The sequence below is a fragment of the Colletotrichum destructivum genome, chromosome 1 (genome assembly GCF_034447905.1).
Source record: "Colletotrichum destructivum chromosome 1, complete sequence".
In the NCBI taxonomy this organism is placed as follows: Eukaryota; Fungi; Ascomycota; class Sordariomycetes; order Glomerellales; family Glomerellaceae; genus Colletotrichum; species Colletotrichum destructivum.
This window is the reverse complement of record NC_085896.1, coordinates 3,706,791-3,720,892: the sequence shown is the minus strand read 5'-3', so window position 1 is coordinate 3,720,892 and position 14,102 is coordinate 3,706,791. Positions and strand designations below refer to the sequence as shown.

The 14,102-nt window shown below is 55.9% G+C and overlaps 3 protein-coding genes across 3 annotated transcripts; 1 reads left to right on the top strand and 2 right to left on the bottom strand.

The window, feature by feature from the left end:
- Positions 1–16: 16 nt before the first annotated feature.
- Positions 17–1,583, bottom strand: CDEST_01109 (Putative peptidase S8 propeptide/proteinase inhibitor I9). Its single transcript, XM_062917268.1, has 3 exons — positions 1,253–1,583; positions 849–1,187; positions 17–751 (listed from the first exon to the last, which is right to left on the bottom strand). The coding sequence occupies exons 1-3, from the start codon at positions 1,550–1,552 to the stop codon at positions 152–154; spliced, it is 1,239 nt and encodes a 412-aa protein (XP_062773319.1). The 5' UTR covers positions 1,553–1,583; the 3' UTR covers positions 17–151.
- Positions 1,584–6,185: 4,602 nt separating this feature from the next.
- On the top strand, positions 6,186–7,829 carry CDEST_01108 (Putative Thioredoxin domain-containing protein; the record flags this gene model as incomplete). The annotated part of the gene is made up of 6 exons (XM_062917267.1): positions 6,186–6,306; positions 6,403–6,410; positions 6,516–6,523; positions 6,593–6,781; positions 6,876–7,236; positions 7,344–7,829. The coding sequence occupies 6 exons, from the start codon at positions 6,186–6,188 to the stop codon at positions 7,827–7,829; spliced, it is 1,173 nt and encodes a 390-aa protein (XP_062773318.1).
- A 925-nt stretch (positions 7,830–8,754) lies between these two features.
- Positions 8,755–11,980, bottom strand: CDEST_01107 (Putative Zinc finger, MYND-type, tetratricopeptide-like helical domain superfamily). Its single transcript, XM_062917266.1, has one exon. The coding sequence runs from the start codon at positions 11,037–11,039 to the stop codon at positions 9,300–9,302; it is 1,740 nt and encodes a 579-aa protein (XP_062773317.1). The 5' UTR covers positions 11,040–11,980; the 3' UTR covers positions 8,755–9,299.
- Positions 11,981–14,102: the final 2,122 nt, after the last annotated feature.

The following is a 14,102-nucleotide window of genomic DNA, read 5'->3' as shown; positions in this document are numbered from 1 at the left end:
CGAAGGAGGCTGTATTCGGCGATTCTGACTTCCATTCCGATTCTTTCTCTGCTAATCACGGCAACTACTCTAAACCAAGATGGATATCTCGCGGGAAAACATTCTCTCTTACCCTCCTCTTCTTCCTCACTTTTCTTTTCAAAGACCCACTCTACGCGCCGTTGCCGTTGTAGAGAACAAGGTTGGCGCTGCCACGGAGGTCGCCGAGGACGCGGCCAGGGGTGGCGAGAGCCTTGATGCGGTTGGTGACGGCAGCGGGGGTGGAGAGACCCTCGAGAGCCTGGAGGTAGACGGCAAGACCGGCGACGTGGGGGGCGGCCATGGACGTGCCGGCGATGGAGTTGGTGGCGGTGTTGCTGCCGATCCAGGACGACAGGATGGCAACGCCGGGGCCGAAGATGTCGACGCCAGGGCCGTAGTTAGTGAAGGTAGACACGCGCCAAGTAGAGTCGACGGCACCAACGGTCAGGGCGTTGGGGACGTTAGCAGGGGACACGTCCGACACAGGCAGAGGGTTGCCGAAGTCATCGCCATTGCCGGCGGCAACAACAGAGAGAACGCCTCTGCTGTACGCAGCATTGATGGCCGTCGTCCAGGTGGTCGTGGCAGGACCGCCGAGGGACATGTTGATGACGGAGCGGCTGGCGCGGTTCTTGGAGGTGATGTCGTTCACGGCCCAGTTGAACCCGGAGAGGATAGCGGCAGTCGTGCTGCGACGGCCCTCGAAGACTTTGACGGAGATGATGTTGGTCTGTGTGTTTTTGAAGGTCAGCCCGCCATGTCGCGTAGAGTGGAAGCAGGGATGTTTGCTGTGCGAGCTCAAGACATGGAAGGAGGAGGAGACTAACCTGCTTGGCAACACCGTAGGTAGAGCCACCAATCGTGCCGGCAACGTGGGTTCCGTGACCAGCACCATCAACGTGGGCGCCGGTGAAGGCGTTGAAGCCAAGAGTAACACGGTTACCGAATTGGGTGTGGGTGGCAAGAACGCCAGAATCGACAACGTAGGCAAAGGTGTCGGCACCAGCGGAGGTATCGTAGATGTACGAGGTAGAGCCAGGGCTACGGTGGGATGTCGCGCCCAGGCCCCAGGGGGCACCAGACTGGGTCGTCAGAGCACGCTCGCTGAGCTCGGCGTCGACGTCGTCGAAGAGGTACATGTAGTAGTCCGGCTCGACGATGGCAACCTGTCGAACTTGTCAGATCACTGCTGCTGTGCGTCGGTTTCGGTGCCGGTATCGGACAAACATACCTCGGGGCTGGCCTTGATCTCCTCGATCGTGGCGTCGTCAAACTCTCCGGAATAGGCGTTCCAGTTGCTGATGTTGAACTTGTTCTCAATACCAACAGTGTCACGCTTGCCCAGCGAGCGCCTGTGAACGTCGGTGACCCAGTTCAGGTGGGACTCGACGTTGACGGCGTCCTCCTTGAGGGTCACAATGTATTTGCCGGGAACAGCCTCGGGCTCGGAACGCCTGTACACGGCGGGGGCGGCGAGGACGGCAGGGAGCAGAGCTCCAACAGCCAAGGCAAGACGACGGAGGTTGGCCATTGTGATGGGAGGAAGAGATCGAAAGCAGGCGAGAGCGAATGAGCCACGAGAAGTCGGGATTGACGGTGAGGCGAGAATCAGGCGCTTCTTTATACTCGAAGTTCACCCCATGTTGAGACGAGATGCTGCAGTGCGCCTTTCGGAGCCGTATCTTGCGTGATGATCCGCCAAGGCTTTGTTGAAGATATCAAGCTGCCTAAAACGAACGTAGAAGCAAGCTGCCAAGAGCGTGTGCTCCCACAAGTGTGGAATCGAAAGGGAGCACGCGAGTTCGCATCAGGTTTTGGTCGCTCATCCATGGTCTACCTTCTCGATTCCGTTGACCAAGAGTGTCGTGGGTCGACTTAGCAAGAAACCCCATGTCAGTCAACTTATGCTTAATTCGGAAGGTTGCGAACTGACATCGCTTAGATTCGATAAAAACGAGCCATTACTCAATTAGAGTTCTCCAGCTTGCCACGTCCAAAGTCCCTTGCCGAGGATGGAGGGGCGGCCTAACAGACCGTCCGGGGGGGGGGGGGGGTCTCCATACGTTCAGAAATACCACCAAAAGTCTCGGACCATACGATCTAAATGAGAAAGTTGCCCCGATTCGTCGAACGACTGACTGTTCAGGGGCGCCCAAGCGCGAGTCCAGCTCCACTGCCTTCACACTGCTAGAACGAATTCACCAAGTAGTAGTAGAGTGAGACTCGACGGTTGCCATCGGTTGGTGTTGATGTCGCGACATGGCAAAGCCTCGAAAGAATTTCAAAGGAAAGACCACTCAAGCTGGCGTATTCATGTAGAGAATGTGAGGTGAAGATGTACTCGCACCATCCACCTCCGTGTGCCCGAGACAGGCCTCGCTTGGAGTCACCCATGGCACGAAGTTGGATTCGATGACTGTTCGGGTGGACCTCAAGGGCTGGAAATGCATTAGATGCCGGCATTAGCGACGACCTTCCCGAAATGCTCATAACGGTTCTACTGAGTGGTGCCTTTACCCGTTCGCCAAGTTAGAGACGGACGCATTTTCCGCGCTCGACTGTGGAGAAATACGAAGGTTGCTCCATTAAACGCGTTGCGTAACAGCTGGCCAGTCAGGTTCCGGATGGCGCCAACTTCCCTGTGTTATACTAGTTCTGCCAAGAGCCGCCACTGGGAAGCTCGGTTCGTCTTTTTCCCAGTTGCGGCCGGGTGCCGAGGCTAGGACGAGACGCATAGGGGTGATAAGGCAAAGGTGATGAGCGATTAGTGAGAACCACGACGGCCACTGCAGTCGATGTGGCCAAAGAGCGAGAGGGCAAGAGGGGAGGGAGCCTGTGGGCTGGAGGCGGATGACTCGTGTCTAGGAGAGCATCGACTTGGCAATGGTGCAGCGTAGGAAGTGGGACCGTGATTCCACGCACAACAACACGAATCCGAGGTTAATCATTTTGAATGATAAGGTGCGTATTGCCTTCCTATCTAAAAAAAAAAAAAAAGGAAAAAAGATAAAAATAAAGAGTGAAGAACGGACGTGGTTGACGTCCGCCAGGGTCCTAATGGACGAGAAGTGTTTGCGCAAGATAAACGGGCGCAAAAGAAAAAGGGATTCAGTAAATGCCAAGTCAAATCGGCTCTATTCCACACCTAGTCTCCCAACTAAGCAACACATTGCATTGGCCTTCGCAGCCGCTGACTAGAGCAGCAAGTTAGAGGCTAACGCCGAGCGAGTGCCGGGCGAGTGCCGGAAATGTGGATACCGTCGGTTCCGACCGATCTGACCAATGAGAGAGCTCAAGCTCCGGGACACGACGGGGGTATCGGCCGCGCTGCCGGATTACTAATCATCGACTCGAACGCATGCACCGCACCGCCATTGATAGAAAACGGTTGGTCTTGAAGTCCAGAGATAGCTTCGTTGTGCTACTTGGCAAGTCATGCGGTTGTATTTGCAAATTTCTGTGTTCCTACCAGTCAAACTATTCCAAGAAACAGCCAATCCGGGACAGGCGGCAGACTGGCCGGCCAGCGTTGTCGACGTGGTCCCAAGCAAACCTGGCATAGCAGTCGTGGGTTCAGAAACATTACATAGGACGAGAATGACACTCGGTCTTCTCGATGTGTGGCGCCGTCAATAGAGCATTGGACCAGACCGACAGGCATGTTGCTGTTCTTATTGGTCTTGCCGTTCACACTTCGCGCAGGTCGTAAGAACAGCTTTCCCGGCATCACTTGAAAGGGGGGAGGGGGGGGGGGGGGGTCTGATGATGATTTTGGAAGTAACACTTATGTAGCTTGAAATTCTGGTTTTAATTCCGTCTGGTTCTCAAGCTTGACCGACTGGGGTTGGCCTGCGCGACGTACACAATCTGTCACCCAACCCAGAGAAAGATGGGTTCTCTGACCCTCCGCGGACAGAACCACTACTGGGCATAGTATGCTTGCTGCTGAATGGGGAAGCCTGTTTGCAGTCTGCAAAGCGATAGATTCTCAGGGCAGGCTGGTAGCTGGTCTGATATTGCTCAATGGAGTGATAATGGAGCTGTTGGCCCGGTGTTGCCAGCTTGTTATACTGGGTGAACTAAGAGATTACCAGACAATTATTGTTTTGGTCAATGACGTCCCACCAACATTACTCCCGGTACTCTTGTGAGGACGAGGACACCGACACCGATGACTGCTGTACGATGCGCACTCAGTTTAGATACACTGATGAGGGAAGCTTATTTCCTGCCCACTCTGAATAACAAAGCTAGTATTCGCAGGCATTGACTGAGACTTCCAAAGAGCCCAACACGTGGATCTATTTTGCGCATTGAAGACAGGACCCAATGTCTTCGTGTCAGAGGCGCTATTTGGAGTAAAGAGGTCAACTAAAAGGTAGGTGTAAACTGGTGACTAATTTCATCTCTCGCTTCCTTTCTCAGTGAATAGCGAGCAGAAGACCCCCTCTTATAGGCCTCTGAGACCTCCGGAGAGAGGGCCCGTGTGGCCACTGGTGCCCTCGTGTTCTCTTCCATCCTGGCCTTCTGCCCCCCCCCCCCCCCCCGAAGAGGTTCTTTTGGAGGCCTCTCGTATCCCCTAAATCCTTCCATCCATAGCTCCGAATACTCTCAACCTCTTTGGCCCAGCACCACCCTTCTAGGCTCGTGACACTTCGGGATGCAAACATCATGTGTTTGGATGTGACGGGCATGCCACGACCCAACGGCAATGCGTACCATGGCGTAATCAGTTTAGGGATGTTCGGGGCGCTAACAACTGTCTTCGTCGCCCTGGACGAAATCAAGTGCCAAGGTTGGGTCCGTCGATATTGTTCCCCCTTTTTTTTTTCTCCTGCGGTGAAATACAGCACTGGTCATCTTAGATTTATTCGGCCATGTCCCAAAAGCACCGCACCGAAATGTTACGGTTGGGAGCAGATCGGCCTCGGATATCTCGACAACAATATCTGCTCTTTCCGGAGCAACGTGCACATTAAATGGACTGATCTGGTGTCAAAGAGCACGGGAGGTTTTTCTAAAGCCCGAGCCGACACTTCACACCTCAAAATTGAGTATTTGACGAGTTTTGGAGTCGAGTAGGTGTACTATGGCGCGTCAGGGTTGAGTGCAGTTTGCCATTCGACAGGCTCTCTGGAGTATCGATTTTGGAGCTAGTACGGCCCATTGACAAGCCTCTTTGTCGAGTCTGCCGCGGAGTCTGCCGCTGGTGAGCATTATAGACCCGAGCCGAAGAGGGACCATCCAAAGGCCTGGTGCCAAGTATCAGCAGTGCGGGTTTCCACGTGTTTGCAGCCGACGATGCTGGCGTTTGTACACGCACATCTACCTGCGACAACGACGAGACGAATTCTCTCTCTCTCTCTCTCTATATATATCTCTCTTATACTGCCCGCGTTATGTTAGTGACTTTTGGAACACATTGTCACACACACTCTTTGGACGCACAACAATTGCCAACATCCGCGCGTAGCCACATGCACTCTACCTCGCCTCAAGATTTTTCTTCGTCCCCATGCCTGCAGTCGAACCCGTGGAGTCTAGCCACAAGTTCAACCACATCTTCAAACCAACGCAGAGAACGTCTTGTGGCGTCGTCCGTCCGTCCGTTCAGGAACTGTCCGCATGTCACCGCTCCAACGGCCCCACACCCAACTAAGCCCCACCGGCTCCGGCGATCAAACGGTCGCTCATCCCATCCAGATGCCGGGAACACCACTGCACCAGTACCACCACCCATCCCCCCACCCCCTGCCCGCCCGCCGTTTCAGGAGTCTTGGCTTGCCCAGGTCCAAATTTGCACCAATCAGATGACTGGACCGTCCCGTAAGCCCCCGTCAGGGGCACCCCGCCGCAACGAGTCAATCCCGACTCAATTCCTTACTACGATGTGTGTACAGAGTTACGGATACATGACATGGGGGAGGAGGAGGAGGGGAGCTCACCCCCGGACCCGGAGCTTTACAATTCGCGCCAATCCTTTTTTTTTACTCTCCTATTCTCCTTTACGACACGTCTTTTTTTTTTTTTTTGTGCTTGATTCTTTCTTTTGCCTCCTCTCTTCTCTCTTCCCCCCCTTCCGCTTCGCCATTGTCGGTCCTATCGCTTTCTGTTTTCCCCCGGATCGGATCCCGAAAGATTTGCCCTTCCCCTCGCCCGCAGAAATGTCCTTCAAGACTCTCTTGCCCCTCCTGGCGCTCGCCGGCGCGGGATGGGGCTGGCAGCACAAGACCGAGGCCGAGGTCCGCGATGCCCTCAAATCCAACGAGTTCAGCCTGGTGGCGTGTAAGTGTGGCCCCGCGTGATCAACACCTCAAGCCTTCCCCTTCCCCCTCCCCCCTCCCCTCTGGCTTTCCCCATGCTAACGTCATGAGTGAATAGTTGTTGCAGTGAGTTAATATTCCATGACAATGCGATGAACCGGCTTTCTTCGGTCTCCGAAAGATCAACAACGCTGCCAATCGCGTGTTAGCCCCGGCGCTGACGACCCCAAGCCCTCAACGTACGCTACCACTCATACCCCCCCCCCTCCTCACATCCGTGACGATGCCCGTTAACACCCCAGCCGCAGCGACGCAAGTAAAGCCCTTGAGCAGCACTGGTCCTCCGTCGAGGAGGACACCCCGACCGCCTTCTCGGTCGACTGCCCGTCCACCGCCTCACTGTGCGCCGACCTCGACGTCGCCTCGTTCCCCGCCATCCGGCTGTACCACCAGGACGGCACGAAACACCACTTCCGCGGCCCCAGAAAGGCTTCCGAGTACGTGTTCATCTCCCCGCGGCCGACCTAAGGGTCCTTCTCTTCCTCCCCCTCCTCCTCCCCCCACGCGCTCTCCGCTGAAACCCAACATTAGAATCACCGCCTTCGTCCGCCGCATGCTCCGCCCCGCCGTGACGCCCCTCGACGACAAGAAGGCCGTCAACTCGTTCCGCGACGTCGACGACGTCGTCGTCGTCGCCCACCTCGCCGCCTCCGAGGAGGGCCTGCGCGAGCGCTTCGCCGAGCTCGCCGCCCGCCGCCGCGACCGCCACACCTTCGGCCTCGTCACCGTCGACGAGGCCCCCGGCCGCGTCGCCTGCTACAACAACCCGGACGGCGCCTTCCACATGACCTCGGAGCTGGACGCCTCCGACGCCATGGACGAGATGCTGCGCAAGTGCGCCTCCCAGCTGGTCCCGCGCCTGACGCGCCGCAACGAGGCCGAGCACCTGAGTGTCTGTCCCCCCCCCCCGGCCCTTTTTTCTCTCTCTCTTTTTTACATGAACCCACGGGAAGAAAATACGCTGTAAACAGAGGACATCACTGACACGGGGGACCGCAGACCGGAAAGTCGCTGACGTACTTCTTCTCCCGGGACGAGGGAACCCTCGACGCCTGGACGTCCGCCGTCAAGTCCCTGGCCCGCAAGTACCACAAGTACATCACCTTCGTCACCGTCGACCTCGGCGAGTACCCTGAGATGCCGGCCCTCTTCGGCCTGCCGGCGGACGCGGCCGAGGGCGTCGCCGTGCACAACCCGACCGTCGGCATGGCGTTCCCCTTCAAGGGCGGCGAGATCACCGTCGAGGCCGTCGAGCAGCACATCATCGACATCTCCGAGGGCAACGCCGACGCGTGGCAGGTGGGCGAGCCGGGGCCGGAGGAGGGGCAGGAGGAAGAGGTGGCGGCAGTGCAGGATGAGGTGCAGAAGGCGCAGAAGGCGCAGAAAGAGAGCGAAGACGAGAAGGCGGCGGCTCAAGAGGATAAGAAGGCCGAGGAGTCCGATGTGGCTGGCGAGGAGAAGTCCGCGGCGCACGACGAGCTCTGAAAAGGAAACGCCCATTATCAGTCCATAACCAAATCATCATCACTTTCGATTCTTGCCATGAACCACCCCCCCCCCCCCCCCCCCCCCCTTTGGACTTAACCCATATATATCCCCGCCGTGGAAAAACCAGCAAGGTCTATATGCCAGGTCAGATATGTGTTCGTGATCTTGAGCTAGGTACCATCGTTAGCAGCGGAACCAGACTCCGTCCCTGGCGCAATCATCGTTCCAGACGGGGGATGGATGGTTGGGCGTGACCCCGACCATCCCACCCGTCAGGGCCGGCTACTCCGAACTCGGTACAACGACTCGGGTTATGCGGGGAGCCGGGCGCGCCTCCGACGCCAAATAACCATCCGGAAGCCCACATTGCGAACCACATCCTATCTAGTTCACAAGTCTATCAGTTGGTCATCAGACAAGGTTCAGGCTCTCATCAACTATTCATCAATGCACCGCCAAGTCAAAAATGCCCACTAGAGGCGGGTGCCTCTGCCCTCCATCCAAACGTGCCTCCGCCCAATTATGGCCATTTACTCCAAAAGGGAGACAAAGTCATCCTCAAAAAATAAACCCATTACGGATCCTCCGAGGTGCATTGCAGAGATTCGAGCATGGAATATCTCCAAGGTACAGTGCTGAAGCGGCCGCAGACACTCTCATCTTCTTTCGAAGGGTTGAAAAGGAGGATGAAAAAAAAAAAGGGTTCTGGAACAACGCCTTCACAAAACCCAAACAGGCGATCAGTATCCTCCTACGCAGCATCAAAGGTCGCCGATAGGCCTCCGTTTCACGCCTCGAACACATATCACCGGGGTGTACCACAAGTCCGGCGGTCGAGAGAAACGTTACCAAGTAATTCCGGACGCAGCGTGAAGGATGGGACAGGCTCAACAGAGAGCGAGCAACTGGCTGTTGGCTGACTGGTGACGCGGCCGTTGACGATGGATGGTATACAGAGTCCGGTTAGCAAGAGCAATACCTGGAACAGACCCCAGAAACCGTCCACATAAGAATTGGAGAGCGGTATAAAAAAAAGGAAAACAAAAATCAAGCATGTTTCGCGATTTAGTTTTGTCGTGTATGCTTCCTCTTCCCGGGGGCAAACCCCTCCCCCTCCCATTTCCCACCGCCTTTCCCAGGTACCTATGCCATAGTCTTTCGAGTCAAGCCTCGGAGACGGCTCCTCGTGTACAACGCAATACCCAAAGGTGACTGACCGACCGAGCATAATGTTGCCTTTTGTTGCTCCAACCCAAAAGAAAGAAAAAGAACATGATAAAAAAGACCCTAGACCTCCCCATGATATCTAAGATTTGGTATGTTTCTCTAGTCCCGCAAATCGCTCGCTAATCGCAAGGGGTTCCCGACGTGTTAAATTCGTCGGCTGAAAGCGCGGAAAGTTCGAAAAGTGCATGGCAAGCAAGCCCCCCTCCCTGATGGTCAGAGTTCGATAGCGAGAGAGAGAAATCAGGCAACGTGTTCCTCGGCAGCAGTACCGTCGTCGGCAGCATGATCGCTGGCGGCGGCGGCTTCGTCTCGGCAGCGTTGACACATGCACCATCCACCAAGACTTCCCTTGGCCCATTCTCTTCTCTGTTCGACCGGGAGCGAGATGTCGCAGTAATGGTTTAACACCTCGTCCCCGGCCTTGAGTCCTCCCGGGACATTGCCCACGATCTTCTCTTTCCGTGCCCAGAGCAACATTCGTCCACCCCACTCCCATGTAACATTCGGATTGCAGTCGTGGTTGGCAAGACACCAAAAAGGATGTACCGCCGCAACGTCTGGCCGGCCGTCTCGAGGGTTCTTGCGCGCCGACGCCGTGCCGCGGAATTTGCTGTAAAGGGTATTCAGGACCCACAAGTCGTGCTCGTCGAGTGTGGTGTAGATGTCCACATCCATCTTCTCGAGGATGTGCAGGGGCGTCTCGACGTTGTACTTGAACGAAAAGGGCAACGTCCATTCCGGTGGCGGGTTCGCAGAGGGCGAGATCTCGATGTCGTTGGATGCCGAGGGCACGAAGTCGCCCCAGATGTACTTGATCTGCATAACATCCAGGGGGTGAATCTCCTGATGGTTGGACATGGCCAGGACACGGGCGAGCAGCAATAGGTGCAAGGTCTCGTCCGCTTCTGAGGCGTCGGGGTCCTTTGCAATGGCGTCAACGTCCTTGTCGCAGACAGCAGGATGGTAGGTTTCCTGCGCCAAGTCGTGGCACTTTTGGCTGCAAAAGACAGTATCGTAGCACTCATCGCAGTTGACGGCGGCGGGCTCAGTGCCCAAGGGCGGCAGATCGGAACTGCACGCGTCGCAGACGGGCTCCTTGAGGCGGTTGTTGGCCGTCAGGAGCGAGTACTCGTCCAAGACGGTCTCCCCCGGCGCCACATCATCCTTAACGAAAAGGCCCAGCTGCTTGCAAGTGGGTATGATGTCGTAGTCATCTGTGTCGCTGGCTGCCTCGAGCAGGACGGGGAGCTCGGACGCCTGGACGACGCATTTGGGCGCAAACTTGGCCAGTTCCGAGTTCAGGAAGTCGAGAGACTCGGGGGCGAAGCGGTCCGGTTCGTACGAGTTCCAGGGGTAAACCTCCCTCCGGACAAGCCCCCATTCCGGCAGGACGTTGGGGTTGAAATCTTTCCTGCGAAGTCTCCGGCGGGCCATGTCCTTGATATAGCCCATGGTCTGGAGCAGCTCATCATTGTCAGGAGCCAGGGCCAAGCCTCGCTCGCAAAACTCGTAGGCGCTCTTCAAACAACCGCACAGCAGCAGGCTGAGGGACAGGATCTGGAAGGCGCGCACAGAGGACAGCTTGGCGACTTGCACCACCAGGCCTGCCTGGTTCTTTGGCTCATCTTCGACGTAGTCGCTTCCGATCTTCAGCAGGTGGCCGTGGTCTAAGACTAGGGGCAGAGGGTCGAGAGGGCGTGACTGGAGACTCTCGACGGCTTGGTCGTGGTACTCGAAGCCCTCGTTTAGGACCTCATCTGTCAGAAGCAGAGCACGGTAGGCGTCACCGGCGGCGAGGTCGGGGTACGCCAGCTCCGAGTGAACGACGGCGCGCTCGAGGTAGAGAATCAGGTCGTAGGGGAGATTGGTCAGCGCGTCGGTCAGCTGACGGCGACGGTCGAGGAGATGGTCTGCACGGTGAGAGGCATCGTCGTCGAGGGGCGACTCATTGCCCGTCGTTGTGGTGCTTGCTGTAGACATTGCGACGGGAAAAGCTGGTGCGATGCGCTTGGGGCAGCACTATCGGGGTAGGTTGGCATCCAACAAGGTGCACGAGTCCCAGATTAAAAAAAAGATGAAATAAAAACCTGGCAGAGGAGAGTGAAAATAATGAACAAGGGCCGCCCAGGGATCGAGGCCCGATCGAGGTGAAAGCAAGCGACACTGACGTCAGTGAGGAGAACAACGATCCTGGTTCTGCTGGGCTCAAGGTCCAAGTCAGGCGGGACGTGTTGTTGTGGTGCCTTGGAAAGGTAATTAGATAACTGGAACACCGTCGCGGGAAACGGAACGGTGAGATGAACCCGAACCCTAGGAGATGTTGGCGGCGGAGTTTGTCTCAATTGGGAGGGGGTTTCCCTCTCCCTTTTTCCCTCGTTTGGCAACGGGGCAAAGCCCACAGCAAAGGTCAGACCACTTTATGGCAACCCTGGCTGGGTTCGGACCGTTAGAACCTAGGGCGTGAGTTGAGGATGCGGCGTAAAAAAAGGCCAAGAGTTGACGAGGACGAGAGAAATAGATGGACGGCGAGAGGGAGGAACTCTCGTGTGAAACGGTGCGTGTTCCTTCTCTTGTCTGTAACACTAAGGAACAAATACGGTGCAGTCGGTTGTTCTTGGTGAAATGACGACAGCGTCCAAATTGGATGAAGCTGACGGATGCCTTTCTCTCTGTGTGTGTCTCTCTCTCTCCTTTCTAAGTCCCAACCAACTCTGTTTTCTGACAGTCTTGGCAGGAGGAGGTTGGCCAGTTGAGCCAGGCCAGGTCTCGATGAGAGAGACGTAGGCTTTGTGAGTTGTGACCTGTGGCCTTACGGGTAGTAGGGTAGGCAGGTAAGGTTGGGTAGTTTGACAACAGGACGAGAGTCCGTCCGGGTGGCGTGCCGTTTTTGAGGGGTAGTTATATGGAAAGTAAGTGACAGACAGTAGTAAGTGAGTAGGGGTAGTGGTGTAGTGGCCGCAAAGACAGGATTCTCGTCCGAGGGGACAGAATGGTAAGAGACGGAGACAAGAGGCGAGAATGTGTGCGTGCGTGCCGTGCGTGCGTACGTGCGCGCGAGCGATGACTGCGAGGAAGAAATTTGCAACTCCGTCAATTGGATATTGGCGTGGATGGCAGTCCGTTGGTGCGCCGAAAGTGGCCAAAAGTGGGGGGGTTGTCTGGACCCTTGGAAAAATGGAAACGGGAAACTTCAGGGTCCTTTTTGTCGTGAGGGGTGGGTGGTGCCTTCCTCCTAAACGTACAGCGTGTAGGGTCGGATAAAGTATGGGGATGGAGGTACCTATCGAGGTGCCTAGATACCGTATTCGTACACTACCTACCTAGGTACCTAGGTAGGTAAGGTAGGTATTCGGACGCACCTGCTCTGGGTCGAGACCGAATTCACGAGGCGCAATGCCGTGACTGGACGAGACCGCCTGAAAGGCATCCATGTGAGCTCCGGGTCGTCATGACCCTTAATTACAGGTACCTACCTACGTAACTCAAGCAGCCAAGTCCCCGGGTACATGGGGAGGTACCAGTCAAGGTAGCCACCGCGATCATAACCTTTTGGAGACCATTGGCAGAGGATGCTTGCCCCGAGTATCTGTAGTGTTTCTATTCCAGTATCCGTACTCCGTATCTGTCTCTGTAGTGCCGAACACACCAAACGGATACCGAGAAATCTATACGTACCCACGACGTAGGTAGGAGGCAGTAGCCTCCGTCTTGCATCTAAAAAGGGGTGTGTGTACCTACGTACACACTTACATCCATAATCCCCATGGGTTATGGGTGAAGGGTTGCGCCTAGTCGTGAATTGAGTTGGGGTTCTCCAAGGAATAGCATGCTGGGTGACGTCACGATTTCTACTATTGTTCCCCCTCGTTGACTTTCATCCCGTCATCTATTTACACCGTACTCACCTTTCATCAACTCTTGGGTGTTTTGCAGCCATCTTTCCGTCGTGGCATTTCACATGCCTGCCCCGGTGGCGATGCCGAGTCGAGACAAGCTTCAGAGTCCCAGTGTCATGAACTAACCATAAGTTTACTCGTACTTGTAGACCAGTCAGTCGCTTTAGTTGACTGGAATCGCGGAGCGGCATGGCCCCAAGTGATCGGTAGTGGCCAGCCTTCAGCACAATACCTGTCTTGCTTGCCTGCCGCCGTTCCAAAAAGTTATTTCCGTCGTATGTTTCTATGATGGACCGATGGACGATGGACAACGGTCCTTGTCGGTCAGTGCCTGATCGTCATCCGGGGCAACAAGGAATAGCTAGGGAGCAACAGGGCGTTGCGCAGAATGAGGCGGCGTGCTTGCAAGGGTCCCGGCCACCCTCACCCCCCGGCCGTCATGAGGCTGCTGCGCTCCCGCGTCCCGTCTCATTTGCGATAGGGGTCCAGTTGGTCGAACGGTCGTCTGTCGTCCGTCGTCCGTCGTTGTGTCCATCATCGGTTCGGGAGAAGCATGGAAGCCTCCTCCCCATGTTCCATCCCACGGGTATCCTGCGCCGTGTCGGCGTGGCTACAAACCGCCTCCGCTGGAGATGATACCCACCGTACATGCTGCATGCTGCAGACCAGTACGCGCCTCTTACACACGAAATTGACGATTGCGTCTTCCTCCCTTTGGGGACTTTTTGTCCCCTCGTAGCCTTCCTTCTTTCTTCTTTTTCGCGCAACGCGCATTGCAAGCCTAGTCGGGTCGTCTGTGTGGGCGGTATTATCGCGACATTCCGTTTCGAACAGGCGATTGAAGCGTTGCGACCCGCCAATAACAATAACCTTGTACCCCTCCTCTCCCCCTCTTTGCACTTTTATTATTGTTTTTTTACCCCTCCAACTCAGGGCGATGACGACACAGTCTCCGCTGCATTTGAACCAGGTTCCTGGTGAACCATTACCCCCCCTCACTCTCCATGCCCGCTGCACTGACGGTTCGTTATGATGGCTCCCCATCAATCATGGACGGAGAGAAAGCAAGGGCCTCCGAGTCAGTTTGGTGACGTGACGTCACTGTCGACACGTCTCGATGCGCAAAGCAATATTGTGATGCCCCGTC

What these genes read in the sequence shown, in the direction of transcription:
- CDEST_01109 (XM_062917268.1), bottom strand. Translation starts at nt 1,552, where the DNA reads ATGGCCAACCTCCGTCGTCTTGCCTTGGCTGTTGGAGCTCTGCTCCCT. An exon ending in AGATCAAGGCCAGCCCCGAG is followed by an intron (nt 1,188 to 1,252) that starts GTATGTTTGTCC and finishes CAAGTTCGACAG; the next exon opens with GTTGCCATCGTCGAGCCGGA. An exon ending in CCTACGGTGTTGCCAAGCAG is followed by an intron (nt 752 to 848) that starts GTTAGTCTCCTC and finishes AAAAACACACAG; the next exon opens with ACCAACATCATCTCCGTCAA.
- CDEST_01107 (XM_062917266.1), bottom strand. Translation starts at nt 11,039, where the DNA reads ATGTCTACAGCAAGCACCACAACGACGGGCAATGAGTCGCCCCTCGAC.